The 18851-nt window shown below is 45.7% G+C and overlaps 2 protein-coding genes across 2 annotated transcripts in view; both read right to left on the minus strand.

Annotated features, from left to right (window-relative positions):
• Positions 1–9935, minus strand: part of LOC140428860 (ATPase MORC2-like) — a 49134-nt gene extending 39199 nt beyond the window's left edge. The window contains exons 1-3 of the mRNA XM_072515514.1: positions 9877–9935; positions 7976–8114; positions 7836–7889 (exon numbers count right to left, since the gene is read on the minus strand). Coding sequence (XP_072371615.1) covers positions 7836–7889; positions 7976–8040 — 119 coding nt within the window. The 5' untranslated portion in view covers positions 8041–8114; positions 9877–9935. The remainder of the gene's footprint in view (positions 1–7835; positions 7890–7975; positions 8115–9876) is intronic.
• A 5679-nt stretch (positions 9936–15614) lies between these two features.
• The window catches only part of LOC140427855 (suppressor of tumorigenicity 14 protein homolog), a 95216-nt gene continuing 91979 nt past the window's right edge, over positions 15615–18851 (minus strand). Inside the window, exon 12 of the mRNA XM_072513647.1 lies at positions 15615–16953. Coding sequence (XP_072369748.1) covers positions 16928–16953 — 26 coding nt within the window. The 3' untranslated portion in view covers positions 15615–16927. The remainder of the gene's footprint in view (positions 16954–18851) is intronic.

Consider the following 18851-nt stretch of genomic DNA (forward strand, 5'->3'; position numbering starts at 1 on the left):
TGTGCAGGAGGGTTTTAGATTCCTTGATAATTGGGGCTCATTCTGGGGTTGGTGGGACCTCTACAAACGGGATAGTCTACACCTGGACCAGAGGCGTACCAATATCCTGGGGGGGAAATTTGCTAATGCTCTTCGGGAGGGTTTAAACTAGTTCAGAAGGGGATTGGGAACCTGAATTGTAGCTCCAATATACAGGCGGTTGAGAGTAGGGAGGTCATCAGTAAGGTTTCAAAGTTGCAGGAGTGTACCGCAGGCAGGAAGGTGGTTTAAAGTGTGTCTATTTCAATGCCATGAGCATCCGGAATAAGGTGGGTGAACTTGCGGCATGGGATGGTACCTGGGACTTCGATGTTGTGGCCATTTCGGAGACATGGATAGAGCAGGGAAAGGAATGGTTGTTGCAGGTGCCGGGGTTTAGATATTTCAGTAAGCTCAGGGAAGGTGGTAAAAGCGGGGGAGGGGTGGCATTGTTAGTCAAGGACAGTATTACGGCGGCAGAAAGGACGTTTGATGAGGGCTCGTCTACTGAGGTAGTATGGGCTGAGGTTAGAAACAAGAAAGGAGAGGTCACCCTGTTTGGGGTTTTCTATAGGCCTCCGAAAAGTTCCAGAGATGTAGAGGAAAGGATCGCAAAGATGATTCTGGATGGGAGCGAAAGTAACAGGGTAGTTGCTTTGGCGGACTTTAACTTTCCAAATATTGACTGGAAACGCTATAGTTCGAGTACTTTAGATGGGTCCGTTTTTGTCCAATGTGTGAAGGAGGGTTTCCTGACACAGTATGTAGATAGGCCAACGAGAGGCAAAGCCATATTGGATTTGGTACTGCGTAATGAACCAGGACAGGTGTTAGATTTGGAGGTAGTGACCACAATTCGATTACGTTTACTTTAGTGGTGGAAAGGGATAGGTATATACCACAGGGCAAGAGTTATATCTGGGGGAAAGGCAATTATGATGCGACGAGGCAAGACTTAGGATGCATCGGATGGAGAGGAAAACTGCAGGGGATGGGCACAATGGGAATGTGGAGCTTGTTCAAGGAACAGCTACTGCGTGTCCTTGATAAGTATGTACCTGTCAGGCAGGGTGGAAGTGGTCGAGCGAGGGAACCGTGGTTTACTAAAGCAGTTGAAACACTTGTCAAGAGGAAGAAGGAGGCTTATGTAAAGTTGAGACGTGAAGGTTCAGTTAGGGCGCTCGAGAGTTACAAGTTAGCTAGGAAGGACCTAAAGAGAGAGCTAAGAAGAGCCAGGAGGGGACATGAGAAGTCTTTGGTAGGTAGGATCAAGGATAACCCTAAAGCTTTCTATAGATATGTCAGGAATAAAAGAATGACAAGGGTAAGAGTAGGACCAGTCAAGGACAGTAGTGGGAAGTTGTGTGTGGAGTCCGAGGAGATAGGAGAGGTGCTAAATGAATATTTTTCGTCAGTATTCACACAGGAAAAAGACAATGTTGTCGAGGAGAATACCGAGAAACAGGCTACTGGACTAGAAGGGCTTGAGGTTCATAAGGAGGAGGTGTTAGCAATTCTGGAGAGTGTGAAAATAGATAAGATCCCTGGGCCGGATGGGATTTATCCTAGGATTCTCTGGGAAACTAGGCAGGAGATTGCTGAGTCTTTGGCTTTGATCTTTAAGTCATCTTTGTCTACAGGAATAGTGCCAGAAGACTGGAGGATAGCAAATGTTGTCCCCTTGTTCAAGAAGGGGAGTAGAGACAACCCAGGTAACTATAGACCAGTGAGCCTTACGTCTGTTGTGGGCAAAGTCTTGGAAAGGTTTATAAGAGATAGGATGTATAATCATCTGGAAAGGAATAATTTGATTAGAGATAGTCAACACGGTTTTGTGAAGGGTAGGTCGTGCCTCACAAACCTTATTGAGTTTGTTGAGAAGGTGACGAAGCAGGTGGATGCGGGTAAAGCAGTTGATGTGGTGTATATGGATTTCAGTAAAGTGTTTGATAAGGTTCCCCACGGTAGGCTATTGCAGAAAATACGGAGGCATGGGATTCAGGGTGATTTAGCAGTTTGGATCAAAAATTGGCTAGCTGGAAGAAGACAAAAGGTGGTGGTTGATCGGAAATGTTCAGCCTGGAGTCCAGTTACTAGTGGTGTACCACAGGGATCTGTTTTGGGGCCACTGCTATTTGTCATTTTTATAAATGACCTGGAGGAGGGCGTAGAAGGATGGTAATTTGCAGATGACACTAAAGTCGGTGGAGTTGTGGACAGTGCGGAAGGATGTTACAAGTTACAGAGGGATATAGATAAGCTGCAGCGCTGGGCTGAGAGGAGGCAAATGGAGTTTAATGCAGAAAAGTGTGAGGTGATTCATTTTGGCAGGAATAACAGGAAGACAGAGTACTTACTGGGCTAATGATAAGATTCTTGGCAGTGTGGATGAGCAGAGAGATCTCGGTGTCCATGTACATAGATCCCTGAAAGTTGCCACCCAGGTTGAGAGGGTTGTTAAGAAGGCGTACGGTGTGTTAGCTTTTATTGGTAGAGGGATTGAATTTGAGCCATGAGGTCATGTTGCAGCTGTACAAAACTCTGGTGCGGCCGCATTTGGAGTATTGCGTGCAATTCTGGTCGCCGCATTATAGGAAGTATGTGGAAGCATTGGAAAGGGTGCAGAGGAGATTTACCAGAATGTTGCCTGGTATGGAGGGAAGATCTTATGAGGAAAGGCTGATGGACTTGAGGCTGTTTTCGTTAGAGAGAAGGTTAAGAGGTGACTTAATTGAGGCATGCAAGATGATCAGAGGATTAGATAGGGTGGACAGTGAGTGCCTTTTTCCTCGGATGGTGATGTCTAGCACAACGGACATAGCTTTAAATTGAGGGGAAATAGATATAGGACAGATGTCAAATGTAGGTTCTTTACTCAGAGAGTAGTAAGGGCGTGGAATGCCCTGCCTGCAACTGTAGTGGACTCGCCAACACTAAGGGCATTCAAATGGTCATTGGATAGACATATGGACGATAAGGGAATAGTGTAGATGGGCTTTAGAGTGGTTTCACAGGTCGGCGCAACATCGAGGGCCGAAGGGCCTGTACTGCGCTGTAATGTTCTATGTTCTTAGCGATTGGAGCACCCTTTCAAAATGGCGGCCCGATCTCTTGAGTTTAGCTCCCAATGCTAAAATAAATTCTAAGGACTGGATTCTTCTGCCCTGCCCGCCGCAAGAACACCACGGGCGAGGCTCAGACAATGGAGAAGTTCATTGACCTGGGGCAGTGTTCTCCGGTCGCCGAGCAAGGGCAAGTTAGCATGGCCAATCTACCTACCATGCACATCTTTGGGTTGCTCCATTGTCTGAGTATGAACAGAACTCAAAATGATTAGTCTCAGCAAGCTCAATACTCAGCGATTTGCAGAGAAACCAGTTTCGCATCACCCACCCTTTTCCACTTTACAGTGAGTTATTTGTGCGTCTCATGACCAAAACCTGACTTCAGATAACAAATCTTTTTCTCCAAGAACCAGTGAGAAACAAGCCAGTCTGGAAACCAATAGCAAGAACATAATCCTGGTCCACCCACGTCGACGCTACCACCAAGAAAGCACAACAGCGCCTATACTTCCTCAGGAAACTAAGGAAATTCAGCATGTCCACATTGACCCTTACCAACATTTACAGATGCACCATAGAAAGCATCCTATCAGGCTGCATCACAGCCTGGTATGGCAACTGCTCCGCCCAGGACCGCAAGAAACTTCAGAGAGTCTTGAACACCGCCCAGTCCATCACACGAACCTGCCTCCCATCCATTGACTCCATCTACACCTCCCGCTGCCTGGGGAAAGCGGGCAGCATAATCAAAGATCCCTCCCACCCAGCTTACTCACTCTTCCAACTTCTTCCATCGGGCAGGAGATACAGAAGTCTGAGAACACGCACGAACAGACTCAAAAACAGCTTCTTCCCCACTGTCCCCAGACTCCTAAATGACCCTCTTATGGACTGACCTCATTAACACTACACCCTGTATGCTTCATCCGATGCCAGTGCTTATGTAGTTACATTGTATATGTTGTGTTGCCCTATTATGTATTTTCTTTTATTCCCTTTTCTTCTCATCTACTTAATGATCTGTTGAGCTGCTCGCAGAAAAATACTTTTCACTGTACCTCGGTACACGTGACAATAAACAAATCCAATCCAATCCAACCCAGGTAGTGAGAGAGCGGCTAATCTGTCTTCACGTGCAAAGATTTGTCTTTGCAGGTACCTTGGCGACGACTTTGTCTGGAAACCCAGAGGCTTCCATTCATCCAAAAAGAATCACAATGGAATCCATCCAGGCCTGCAATGCATGCATCTTTAAAGTTAATCATGTGATATGTTTCTTCCATTTCTTTTTTTAAATAAATTTGGAGTACCCAATTCATTTTTTTCAATTAAGGGGCAATTTAGTGTGGCCAATCCACCTAGCCTGCACATCTTTAGGTTGTGGGGGCGAAACCCACACAAACACAGGGAGAATGTGCAAACTCCACACAGCCAGTGACCCAGAGCCGGGATCGAACCTGGGACCTCGGCATCGTGAGGCAGCAGGGCGAACCCACTACGCCACCTCGCTGCCCTCGTTTCTGCTGATAATCTACATCAGGGTTTTTCAAACTCAGGGTCGCGACCTGCGGGTGGGTCGAGGGCCAATGTCGGGCAGGTCACAGAGCGATTGGTTGCAGCGTTTTCAATCGCGAGAAGAAGTTCCCAATTGCCACGCCTGGCTTTTAAGAATGCTGCCATGGGCAGTCCTCAATTGGTTGTAGCACTTGAGGGGGTGGCACGGGCAAGGCTGGGCTGTGTGCTGGTCACTGCGCAAGTGCAGGGGATGGGCGTCCATGTGGGTGCATGATGCTAACAGCGGTGGCCCCAGCTTGTTGCTCAGCTCAGGTGCTGGTCCTCTCCGTGCAGCTCGGCTCGCCCCCCGCCACCGATCGACAGTATGCGACCTGCGGCTCAGTGGTCAAGCTGTTCAAAGTTCGGCAGAACCTCCGCTTGCACCCCCACGACGTGACGTACTGGTCAGGAAGTGGTCAGCAGTCTGTGACTGGGGTGGATGCAGATACTGGACGGTGAGAAGGAAGCCAGGCCAGGCTTGTCAGCGAGGAATACTGATCAAACAAGGCTAGTCAATACGGCTGACACATGTCATCACTTTATGTCACCACTCTCTGGAATCCAGGAAGTAAGTGCTTTTGGTGTGAATGGAGAAGGAAATGACTTGGATGTTTGGATGGTGCAGTGCAGTGGAACCAATAAGAAATAGAGACATTGTATGTGTTTGACAAGTTACTTCATCTCGGCTAAGGTCATAGTTTGTAAAATTAAAAAAACAAGATTGTACTTTTTTTTTGTACTGTTTACATTTCTAAAGAAATGGGACTACATTTCAAACAAAGTTTGTATGTAAATGAAAGAATGCTCATGTTCAACTGAAATAGTTTCAATTTTCAGGAGTAAAAAGTCATAAACTTGGAATAATCAGGTATTCAAAATAAAGTTTCAAATAAAAAAAAGAATGCCCATTGCGACCGGCCTTTAAATATGAACGATGGAGTCTTTTCGCCAGAGGCAGTAGCCAAGTGACGGTCACGCGCCCAGCAGGTACACTGGTGCCATGCACCATGTATGTCAGTGCTTTGGGCGCAAAATCATGGAGGAGAGATTCCTTCATTTTGTAGCTGCCAGCAAGCAAGCAACATGACGGTGTGAAGAACTGAAGATGAATTATTTTGTAATAACGATGAGAGGGCCAGAGTCACAAGCAGGCCAGGTTCTCACAACGAATATGCTGGAGAGAGCTTCTCAGGAGAGTCCACCGCAGGACAAAGCAGTGCTGGCGTGAGCTGTATCCAGAGCTCCAGGGCCTCTGGTGAACAAACAATTAAGAAGAAACTGAAATCAGGAACAAAGCAATAGAAGGATGATTGATTGAGGTCTGACATAATTGTGCCAATGCAAATCAGGGTGCAAAGCCCATGTGCGTATTATGCAGGGATGTACTGGCAAATGAAAGTTTAAACCCTCAAATCTTCAAAGGCAGAGAGGCTAAGTATGACGAGTTCGAGGACAAACATCTTGATTTTTTACAAAATGCAGCGGGAACTTATATTATCAGCTGAAGTTGTTAGCATAAATGTAACATTGAATGACGAAACAAGTGAGATTGTGAGGACCAAGCAGGCTCACCTGTCACATCAAAGGTAAACAATAATGGTGTGTCGTGAAGATTGGCCGGCTTGGGTCGCTATGGTCGGATGACATGGGTCACGTACGTCGGCCAGTGTGCGTCCCGAAGGTCCGCCAATTGGCAAAAGTGGGTCCCGGGAAAAAAGGTTTGTAAAACATTGATCTAAATGCATGCTCTGTTCCCAGAATCAAACTTTACTTGTGCATGTGTATGGAGGGTGGGGTGGGGGGAGGGGAGTTCACATTTTGGGCTGTGGTGTGACCAAACAATATATTTTCTTCAGATTTAAATTTACCCAAAAGCCTGCTTTATGTTTATTACTAAAAATCACAACATTCAAACACTCCCTCCAAACACATCTTGTGTGGACAACCAAGAAATGAGGAGAAAGTTATCCCACCATCTCTCCTCATCGCCATCTCTAATACATCGGAGCTACAAGAGCAAGTCATAGTATCCCCAGCTCATCAATCATTTTCTTCCCAATGAACGAGTGTAATTTCAGCCCCTTACATGTCATTGTGAAAATTCCCAGACCGACTTGGCACGCCCAGTCTCTATCTTTTTCCTGGATGTGTCACTGGTATCCTGCCTGCATTATGGCCGAAGTCCAGCAGAATCCCATGGGATTTCAGGACCTATAATCCTTGTTTTTGGTGTGACAATAGTAATGAACTCCTCTGAGTAACCAAAGATTTATTATTTCGGAAAGGAAGAGATATATTTGCATTCGACTATCATCAGGGATACCTCCTTCTCTTGTGGCATAGCTTTGTTCACTAAAAGTGAACTTTGTTCACTTCTGCACTGTAAATTCTATGATAATTCTATGATTAAGTATAATGTTAACACTTGACAACATTTCCTAATGACCTATTTCCAGCAAAGACTCCATTTTCTCCAATACGCCACATCTATTTGGACGATGCAACCTTCCAAACCATCTTCATGACTTCTCATACCCACCAGTGTAGTGTTCCAATGCAGATCCAAAGCAAGCTCGTGGAACAGCACCTCATCTTTCAACTGGGCACTTTACAACATTCAGGACTTGACATTTTAGATCATAACATATTGTTCTCCCTATTTTGTTGCTGGCCTTTTAAAAAATTCTTTTGTTTCTCGAATTTCCTTTTCATTGCTTTCAGCCAGCAGATATTCAGGATCTTGTCACTTGTACCTTGCGATACATCTTTTGCATTTTTACTGGCCTCATTATCACTCACTGATTTGGCACCATGAAAACTTGTGTAATTTAATCTTAACTGCCCTCCGTCCTATCACAGACCCTCACTGCTCTTTGTCTCATCCTCCCATTCTCCTTCATTTCCCTTTTCTGATGGAAGAGCACAGACCTAAATTCTCTCTCCACATGTGCCACCAGACTTGCTCGAGTATTCCCAACATTTCATTTTTATTTCATGTTATTTACTATTCAACTAGTTTTGATCTTTTGATGACAAAAAAGAACCATGGCTTCCTTCAGTTAAAAAACATTTCAGCTAGACATTAACAACTTAAAGCATAAATATTTGATTATTCATCTGTCTAGACTCTTGCCAGTGATCATAAATATTTGAGTATTCATATGTCGAGGCTCTTGGCAATGATATTGATTACCATACCTTGCATTATCCACTAATTCTGCCAATGCTCCGAAGAGAAATTCATGTGTGGTTCTGCAAATGTAAAAATCATTGCATCAGTGCTTTTCCTCCCCACGGTCAAAAATTTAAATGAATATAAGTTATTCAGTTCAACTTACGAGTTTGCATGAAGGTAGTCACAGGCAAGGTGAGCTTTGGATAACTCATGGTACTTCTCTGCCATTTTTATCCTCGCTTTAACCACACCTTTCAAGTTGTGCCAACAGCTGATATTGCCGTACTCCAAAATCCGACTATCTTCATTCCATTAACATGTCAGAAAGTCAAGGTGAGAACAAACAGTTCAAATTAAAATTGCAAGGTTTTTTTTTCTATTTCAAAACAGAGACAGAAGTGTCAAGTGGGTAATCTAATTCAGCCTTCTGCCAAGACCCCAGCATCTGTCCAAGTCCAATCAACTCAGATCACTCCATTTGATATTAAGAAATGGTTGAGTGCACTCGATGCAGTGAAGGCTGTTTCCTAACAACATTCTGGCAACGCGGTAGCATAGTGGTTAGCACAATTGTTTCACAGCTCCAGGGTCCCAGGTTCGATTCCCGGCTGGGTCACTGTCTGTGTGGAGTCTGCACGTTCTCCCCGTGTGTGCGTGGGTTTCCTCCCACAGTCCAAAGATGTGCAGGTTAGGTGGATTGGCCATGCGAAATTGCCCTTAGTGTCCAAAATTGCCCTTAGTGTTGGGTGGGGTTATGGGGATAGGGTGGGAGTGTGGGCTTGGGTAGGGTGCTCTTTTGAAGAGCCGGTGCAGACTCGATGGGCCGAATGGCCTCCTTCTGCACTGTAAATTCTATGTCTATATGTCTATGTCTTACTGATTACGTTTCTTTGTTTGATGCCGATAGGTTGCCTGTGGATTATAATAATCCCTCTGTTATTATTGAATTGGGTCAGATGTTTATCAGCTTCCACCCACATCAACAAAGTCATGGCATGAGGCCTCATCAGTATTGCCATTATTCAGCACAGTAAGAAGTCTTACAGCACCAGGTTAAAGTCCAACACGTTTGTTTCAGATCACTAGCTTTCGGAGCACTGCTCCTTCCTCAGGTGAATGAAGAGGTATGTCCCAGAAACATATACACAGACAAAGTCAAAGATGCACGACAATGCTTTGAATGCAAGCATTTGCAGGTAATGAAGTCTTTACAGATCCAGAGGTAGGGGTAACCCCAGATTAAAGAGGTGTCGACCCAGGCCAGTTGGTAGGATTTTGCAAACCCAGACCAGATTTGGGGGGGGGGGGGGGGGGGGGAGGGGTGAATGTAATGCGACATAAATCCAAGGTCCCGGTTCAACCTGGTGTTGTAAGACTTCTTACTGTGCTCACCCCAGTCCAACGCCGGCATCTCACATCATTATTCAGCATCCACTGATCAAAAACCTGTTTGGCAACAATCTATGCATTCCACCAGAAACACTTAGTTCTCAATTTCATTACAGCTTTAATCCAGGCATGCATACAAGAACGGAATGCCAGAGAGGAACTGCAAAGCCCATGAGCAGGAAAATCAAGGAATTGTCATCTGGAAGTTCCTCTCAAGTCACATACCTGTGCCAGATTGTAAATGTTGCTGGCTAAAAACCCTGGTTTAGGATTACCAAGATTTTTGTTTTGATTCCAGGGTTGTTGTGTCTCGTGGTAATCAGGACAAATACAGGGCGATTCCAAATCAACAGTGCAGTTAAATCGAGTGCGTGAAAATGCATTATAGTCGCTTATTTTTAATGATACGTTCCATATTTACCGAGGTCAAAGCTGTGACGATCGAGCTGTTTCTTAGCGGAGGCACCACAACGTGCACCTAAACTATCGTTAAACTTTACGTTGGTTAAGTAAACGGGGGGGGGGGGGGGAGATGCAAAATTAAATTGGCTATTTCTAAAGAATGGTTGCATAAGCATTCCAAAACAAAACAAAAACACAAAATCGAGGCCAACAGCAAAGAAAAGCATTTTCTCAAAAATAATTCCTAGGACGGCGGGAAGAAAAACTTCTAACTTTCCCATGATGGTTCTGGCGATCACAGAGCTGAATGCACTCCACTGGCTGGTGTGGAGTACCTGCCCCTCCTGCGGCAGCTCTCACCTGGGCCTTTGGGACGAGGTACCTGGCAGCACGTGCCCCGCCTTTGGCAAGTGGACCTGGGGCTCTCACGAGGTGTGAGCACACGTGAGGATCACGGAGGCGTTGCCATCGCCGGCCCCACCCCCACCCTCACCTCTGAGGGCAGTTACAGTGAAATGCTCTTCATTGACCCCCACCATCATCCAGAAATTCAATTCAAAACATTTTTATCATAAAGGGAACAGGAATCAGAGGCTCACTTTGATTCTTTTGGAGGATTCTTCCAACATTCATTGGGAGTCAGCACTGCATCTGTAAAGTAAACAGAAAGCCACTGGAGGAGGTAAGCAGCTGGCTGCCTCCACCTTATCCTGGGGAGACACCTAGACACCAGGTCCCTCCCTGGCCTGATGGGCGGCTGGGTCCTCAGGGTGTGGGGCGGGGTCCGACACATGGGCCACCGCCACGAACATCTGCAGATGATTCTGCTGCCGCCGCCTCCGGGGTCTGGCTCCCCAGCCAAGCAGCAGCACCCCTAATGCAACTTCTGTGTCCAATGTCCCTGCCATAGCGTTACATTTCTGTAAGGAATTGGGAGAGGGTGTTAGACTGACAAACAGGGTGGCTCCCACTGGGATTTTCCATTCCCCCATGATTCCCCCCACTCAAAACACCCTGCCCACACACTCCCAGCCGCAGCGGGCCCCCTCAATGGACCCCAGACCATGTACCCTGGACACCCGCACCTCACCTGAATCGGGTGATGGTCCCTTCCCCCTGGCACTCACCCCGGAGTTGTGTCCCATCCCCTGGGCATTCGGATCTCCACTGTTTGTGTGGTGTTGCCTCCCGCAGTGTTCAGGCACAGTGCCCAGGCATCATGGTCTGATTGAGATGCTAGGCAACGACTCCCATATGCTACATGGCCCGCCCACCAACGGAAATCTACTTGGGTTGTGTGAAGTGCTCAGTTAACCATGATTATCAAATCCCTACTAGCAATAGCATGGCCAGAGGCCTCGACAGTTGGCGGGGTTATGTGCGGTCATTGGGGCAGACGAGCAAGGTCAAGGGTTGCCCCCGGAATGGGTTTACACAATCCACGAGTTGGTGTGGTGATGCAGTGAGCACTTGCCCCCCCGGTTGCACCCCCAGCACCTCCCCCCATTATGGCGGCCTATCCCTGCGGAGTGCCCCCATTCCCAGCTGAGGGTTCCCCACCCCCCACTGAACACTGGGGCAGCAAGCCCAGTGCCCCCAGGCTCTTTGCATATGAGCAATGATAGCTACTCACGTCCTTGGCTCCCCACATTTTCTTCTGCCAGGTTCAATTTTTTCAAAAGGAATACTAATCGGCACCGGAGTGAGCACTTGCTGGGGAGGGCCAATGAATGACAAGAGGATGTTGGATATGGGGTGGCTCTCATTAATTGCATGGAAATGGGATTTAAGTGGTGATAATTGGTTTCTCACTACCCTACAGTGAGATCCCGATTTCACCCTGGGGGAGCGGACCGGTTGCATCGCAAACTGTTTGCCGCCTGGCGCAATTCTCATTTTTGGCCTCTCCCACTCTTCTCCGGCCTCGTTTTGCTTGAGCGAGAGTGTAACGAGACCGGGCAATGACACCCCTATTGTCGTGCAGAATTTGTTAACTTTGAACTGGTGGCCTATAATTCCCTGTCCATTGTGAAATTTGCATACTCTCTTTTAATCCTTTAACCTTTTACCCAATTAAAACAAATTGGGCATTGTAAGTTTACTCACAAATTGGAGTTTGCCATGCCAGAATCCCTTTAGTTTCACACCCTATTCAAAATTTCCATAAATTTGCCAGTGTGCCTGGTCCAATGATGGTTTAAATGGCACATCTTGATCATGAGGTCAACCAGCTGTTCCTTGAGAAAAAAAAGCCTAACTATGCCTGATTTCAGAATCCAAGCACAAAGTTAATGACATCTTCCCCTACGGCTTCAAATGTTGGAAAATGTGCAGAGCTTTCCGGTGGTGCCGGCCCCCACATTGTTGGAAGAGGTACTGACGACAGGGGGAAATAGAGATGGGGGTGGTGTCGGTGATTTTGGGGGAGGACAAGGTATCGTTGGAGGGGATTAAGGCGAAGTGGGAGGAACAGTAGGGGGAGGGTATGGAGGAGGGGTTATGGTGTGAGGTGCTCCGGAGGGTGAATGCTTCAACTTTGTGTGTGGGGTTGGGGCTGATACAGTTGAAGGTGGTGTATAGAGCACCTCGCGAGGACGATGATGAGCCGACTCTTTAAGGGGGGGTAGAGGATGTTTGTGAATGCTGTGGTGGAGACCCACAAACCATGCTCATATGTTTTGGTCCTGTCCAAAGCTGGAGGGGTATTGGAGGGAGGTTTTCAGGGTCATCTCGAAGGTGGTGCACATGAGGCTCCGACCAGGTGCCCTAGAAGCCATATTCGGGGTGTCAGAACGGCCGGGGTTGAAGGCGGGTGCGGAGGCAGATGTCGTAGCCTTCTCCTCGCTGATTGCCCGAAGGCGGGTCCTGTTGGGGTGGAAGTCAGCTTCTTCGCCCCGTGCCCTGGTGTGGCGGTGGGGACCTTTTGGAGTTTTTAACGCTCGAGAAAGTGAAGTTTGTGTTGAGGGGAAGGATGGAAGTGCTCTACAATTCATGGGCTTTGTTTATCATACATTTTCAAGAATTGGATGACATCGAACAATATGGGGGGGGGGGGGGCGGTTGGAATGTACAGGTTATTGGTGATCATGTATGGGATGATGGTGGATTCTTGGTTCTGTTTTTTTTCGTGTTCTGTATTTAAAATGTTGGGGGCTCTTTGGGAGTGGGTGGGATAAAGGGATTCTTGGCCAGGGGATTGCCATTGTATTTGTTATTGTTGATTATTTGTTGGTGGGTGTAAATTTGATGAAAATGTGAAAAAGGAGAATAAAAATACATTTTTTAAATGTTGGAAAATCTACATTAAAAACAGAAAGTGGAGGGAATCTATATAAATATATATAAATCTATCAACATTCCTACTAAAGTCGGCACTGATCAAATATTCATGACAGTCTCAATGTAAGGGAGTAGTGTAATGTAATCCCACAGGAACTCTTCATTGTGTATACATTTACTGATCCATGTTTCAACAGAGAATCCCCACAGTGCAGCAGAAGGCCATTCAGCCCATTGAGTGTACACCGACCCTCCTAAAGAGCAATCTACCAAGGCCCACTACTCCACCGCCCTATCTCTGTAATCCCAAGGATTAATCATGGCCAATCCACCTAACCTGCACATCTTTGGACTGTGGAAGAAAATCAGAGCACACAGAGGAAACCCACGCACACACAGGGAGAATGTGCAAACTCCACACAGTCACCCAAGGCCGAAATCAAACCCGGTCCCTGGTGCTGTGAGGCAACAGTGCTACCACTGTGCCACCACGCCGCAGATGCATTACGTTCATTTACTTTAAAATTGACCATTCTTTAATCAAAATGTTGCAAGTTCTCAAATATAATGTCATCTGATTTTCATCAGACCCAACATAAAGAGTAACCTGAAAAGAGTTGTTTTCAGGGACCAATGTAGACGAAAGTGGGTGGGTTGGAAGGGGACATAAATGATGATGGATACAAAAGTGGTCGGAGATGGCCTTGCTTGAAATTGAGACAATAGGCAGAATTTTAACTGATGAACCCACTTGCAGTGGATGAAGCCGGTTCCTGGTCGTGAGCCTGCATGTTATTGGAATTGGCATTGCCATTAGCCACGGTATTAGCATCCCACTTTTGGGTTTTCTAATCAGAGGAGGGCATGACCGTGACCCACATGGGACTCTTCAAGCCTCAGAATTTAAGGGAACCCTGGCAGGGGACAGAATGGATCCTTACTTAAACTGTCAGGTCAGAGACAGAAACTTCAATAATACTAGTATCGTTTGCTAATGAACAACTAGATGTCAAATTTGAAATTCTTCAGCCAGCCAGTTGACAGCCTCCTCCTCAGCCTGGTATAGGAGGGCAGGGAAACTGATTCTGAAGCACAGGTTGAGGCACTTGTCAATTACATGCACCATTGTTTGCACGTCGCCACAGTTGTACACAGGTCCCCAACAGAAGAGGTTGTTGCGGCAGGGTCCGACTCCAATGTGAAACATGTTCAGCTTGACCCATTCGGTACACAGGTCAAAGCCTGGGATTTCCAATGTGGGATCAGTAACCAAGTTCTGATTCTGGGCTGTGTATTGATGTTGTGTCACAGGTCTGCAGCATCAGTGATGGAGTCTCCATGTGAGAAGGCTGTCCGAGGTTTTACTGTCAGGACCATAAAGACCTCAGCTGAAGAGAGATATTTTTTCCAGCAGTCGGGAGTAAGAGGCTAGCCTCTGAAGTGAAGCAAGTGTGAAAGGAATAGGTGAGAAGTGAGCAGGAGTGTAGACCCTTACTCATGGATACAGTGCCAAAAGTTAATTAACTGTGAGAGCAGAAAAGGTGAGTGGCATGTCACATTCAAGTGCCAACCCCCTCATTGACTTCACTAGCCTTCTCTTGCACAGCGCTCCTTATCATAGAATTTACAGTGCAGAAGGAGGCCATTCAGCCCATCGAGTCTGCACCGGCTCTTGGAAAGAGCACCCAAGCCCATACCTCCACCCTATCCCCGCAACCCAATAACTCCACCTAACCTTTTTGGACACTAAGGGAAATTTATCATGGCCAATTCACCTAATCTGCACATCTTTGGACTGTGGGAGGAAACCGGAGCACCCGGAGGAAACCCACGCAGACACGGGGAGAACACGCAGACTCCACACAGACATTGTCCCAAGCCGGAAATTGAACCTGGGACCCTTAGCTGTGAAGCAACTGTGCTACCAAGCTGCCCAAGTGGAACTTGAGGCACCTCCTTACAGCTACAGTTGAACTCATCCTCATCTTATTGCCATCCGAACATACATCCCACAGTCACCCTCCGTAAATGTTGTCCCCTCATCACAATCCATTTTTCATTCATAACTTGTTGCTTTCAGTCCTTAAAGGAGGGTCCAGAACATTGAGGAGATATAGGGAAGTAGGGATGACCTTCCAGTAATTACCACTCCGACAACAGTGGAGGATCACACACTAGAAATCAGCAGACTGTCAGATGCCGTGGCCATTGGAGATGGGCCATCAAAATTTCTGGTCACCAAGTTAGATATCACACTGTAATGCATACAAATGATTCATGGTAATTTGGAGTCATTTTTAACTTTGAACCCTTTCCCTTGTCAGTTCTAATTCATGTCTTCCATCCCCCACATAGTCCTTCAAGCACAACATAGGGGATGATGCAGGAGGAGGGTGAGTCCTCAGTGGAAGTCACACACTCTGAGGAAGCCACATACTCTGAGGAAGCATCATCACATGGCTCACGCCCAGAGTCTGCAGTGGGGCCCTCAAGGCAGATAGCTGGGTTGATACATCACAGGTGAGCGGGAACTGGAGGCAGGGACAGGCACAGGACCCTCAAGATCTGCTCAGCTGGAGACAGATGCTGAACCTTGGGGTTCATTGGTCAAGAGGTCTATTATGAAAATGGGTATGCCTGCCCTGACTTCAGTGATGTTACAAGTGCCCTGTTAGCTAAAGCAATACAGTACAAGTAAAGCAGCATCTACTGAAAAAATACTGACATTTCAATTCAGAATATTTGATAAATATATATTTTTGAATGAAATTTCACAATAAGATTACCAGGGAAAAATACAAAAAAATTAACAAGCTCCAAAACTTAACAAGTCAGTCCAAAGTGAAAAAATATTAGATCTATAAAAATTACATTGTACAAATGATTAAAAACACCAAATAGACTTTTGTTTATAATATAAACATTACATAAGTAAGCAGTACTTTCCTTTTGTGACAAAAGATATCTTGTACAAGAAGAATGAATTAAAGTTAGTCAGTCCATAGTACTCCAGGAAGCAATTGACTGCATAGTCTCCAGGTTTGGGTTTTAAATTCCCACACCCACAGCTCAAGCAATACTCAGTGCCAGTGTCATTGAGCGTATAAATGAGGAAGATACGCCACATGGTTTATCTTCTTTACTTAAGCCATCATGCTATACTCATTCATTTGTATCTATTTTATGCACCTGCTCAGAAGTGCAGGAATTCTGAATTGCTGAAAAGGGGAAGGATCATGCATTTCAAAATTTCATTCATCCCACAGCAGTGTATCCAAAATCCAAGCTCAATGGCCCAGGAATTTCAAGGCCTTAATATTTATTACTGACAATCCTGTGGAATATTTCATGGGCGAAAGGTGGTGGAAGAAGGGACTATGCTATATTTCCTACATTACGTGAGTGATTGCACTTCCAAAACATTTTGGGATGACCCAAGGTAATGAATGCTGTTGAAATGCACCTTTCTTATTTTGTTACGAGATTACATATAGTAACTGCCACGGGCACTCCTAGAAAAAGAATAGTTGACTCAAGGAGTGGGTGTGATGCCTCTTTATAGAGTTGGGTGAGTGGTTTGAGGTCCTAAGGTGTCAGAGCCGAGAGAGAACCTTAAAAAAAGCCCAGAAGCTAAATACAGGAGTTGGAATCTTGAACATTCAGGAGCGTCAAGTGAGTTGTGCTTAACAGCATATATTGGCTCAGAAATGGCATTGATTATAGAGTATCCAAAACCAGGATAATCATTTGTAACCTTCACTGATCTTAAAAATCTTATTTTCATTGATATACTTGTTAACTTAACAACAGAACAACTGTAAAAGATCACGCATCAGATGACAGCCGTGGCTGTGAGGATCAACGTTTGTAGAAAATTATGGTGGGGTACCAATGAAGATGGAAACATTCACTTCCGCACGGTACACACTCAAAACATCTGGTATTGCAAGTAGAAATGCTTTGAAACTTGCATGTAGATCTCTGACAACATTATTCATGTGGTAAAGACTGTATTTATGTGTAGAATCTTCCTACTCCATTAGGTTCACGAGTGAAACTTGGTGGAGTTACCTGTCGGAAAAATAATCAAACAGATTTTAAGATTAGAGAATCATTATTCCCCTTGTATTTAATAGATCTGTACAAAATAAAAAATGGTGTTTCAGTTGGCTTTGAATTTGTATGATTATGGTGAAAATGATAATGTATAGTGATTTGACTGCTGAAATTGGTGCTAGTCAATGTTCTACTAGCTTGGGACATTCCACCCAAGTAAGAAAGAGCTTGCGGTTATCTAGTAGAACATAGAACACAGAACATTACAGCGTAGTACAGGCCCTTCGGCCCTCGATGTTGCGCCGACCTGTGAAACCACTCTAAAGCCCATCTACACTATTCCCTTATCATCCATATGTCTATCAAATGACCATTTGAATGCCCTTAGTGTTGGCGAGTCCACTACTGTTGCAGGCAGGGCATTCCACACCCTTACTACTCTCTGAGTAAAGAGCCTACCTCTGACATCTGTCTTATACCTATCTCCCCTCAATTTAAAGCTATGTCCCCTCACGCTAGACATCACCATCCGAGGAAAAAGGCTCTCACTGTCCACCCTGTCCAAACCTCTGATCATCTTGCATGCCTCAATTAAGTCACCTCTTAACCTTCTTCTCTCTAACGAAAACAGCCTCAAGTCCCTCAGCCTTTCCTCATAAGATCTTCTCTCCATACCAGGCAACATTCTGATAAATCTCCTCTGCACCCTTTCCAATGCTTCCACATACTTCCTATAATGCGGCGACCAGAATTGCACGCAATACTCCAAATGCGGCCGCACCAGAGTTTTGTACAGCTGCAACATGACCTCATGGCTCCGAAATTCAATCCCTCTACCAATAAAAGCTAACACACCGTACGCCTTCTTAACAACCCTCTCAACCTGGGTGGCAACTTTCAGGGATCTATGTACATGGACACCGAGATCTCTCTGCTCATCCACACTGCCAAGAATCTTATCATTAGCCCAGTACTCTGTCTTCCTGTTATTCCTGCCAAAATGAATCACCTCACACTTTTCTGCATTAAACTCCATTTGCCTCCTCTCAGCCCAGCGCTGCAGCTTATCTATGTCCCTCTGTAACTTGTAACATCTTTCCGCACTGTCCACAACTCCACCGACTTTAGTGTCATCTGCAAATTTACTCACCCATCCTTCTACGCCCTCCTCCAGGTCATTTATAAAAATGACAAACAGCAGTGACCCCAAAACAGATCCTTGTGGTACACCACTAGTAACTGGACTCCAGTCTGAACATTTCCCATCAACCACCACCCTTTGTCTTCTTCCAGCTAGCCAATTTCTGATCCAAACTGCTAAATCACCCTGAATCCCATGCCTCCGTATTTTCTGCAGTAGCCTACCGTGGAGAACCTTATCAAACGCTTTACTGAAATCCATATACACCACATCAACTGCTTTACCCTCATCCACCTGTTTGGTCACCTTCTCAAAGAACGAAGTAGTTGACTATATGCTATTGATGGCTCAAAGTATTTTGTACCACTGTTGTTATGTAGACTATTGTGACAGTCAATTGATGCACACTAAGTTCACACAAATTGCAAATTGGTTAATAAATCTGATGTTGATGATGTGTTTCAAGGAAAAATATCAGCCAAGGTTTTACGAGAACTCCTTACTATTCCACAAATAATATTAGAGATTTTTCACGCAAATCTTAACAAGCAGAGAAGCTTCAGTTTAATATGCGTTAGCACAGTGGTTAGCACTGTTGCTTCACAGCTCCAGGGTCCCGGGTTCAATTCCTGCTTGGGACACTGTCTGTGTGGAGTCTGCTCGTTCTCCCCAAGTCTGCGTGGGTTTCCTCCGGGTGCTCCGGCTTCCTCCCACAAGTCCCGAAGGACTTGCCTGTTTGGTGAATTGGATATTCTGAATTCTCTCTCGGTGT

This window comes from Scyliorhinus torazame, chromosome 8, assembly GCF_047496885.1.
Source record: "Scyliorhinus torazame isolate Kashiwa2021f chromosome 8, sScyTor2.1, whole genome shotgun sequence".
NCBI classification, from domain to species: domain Eukaryota; kingdom Metazoa; phylum Chordata; class Chondrichthyes; order Carcharhiniformes; family Scyliorhinidae; genus Scyliorhinus; species Scyliorhinus torazame.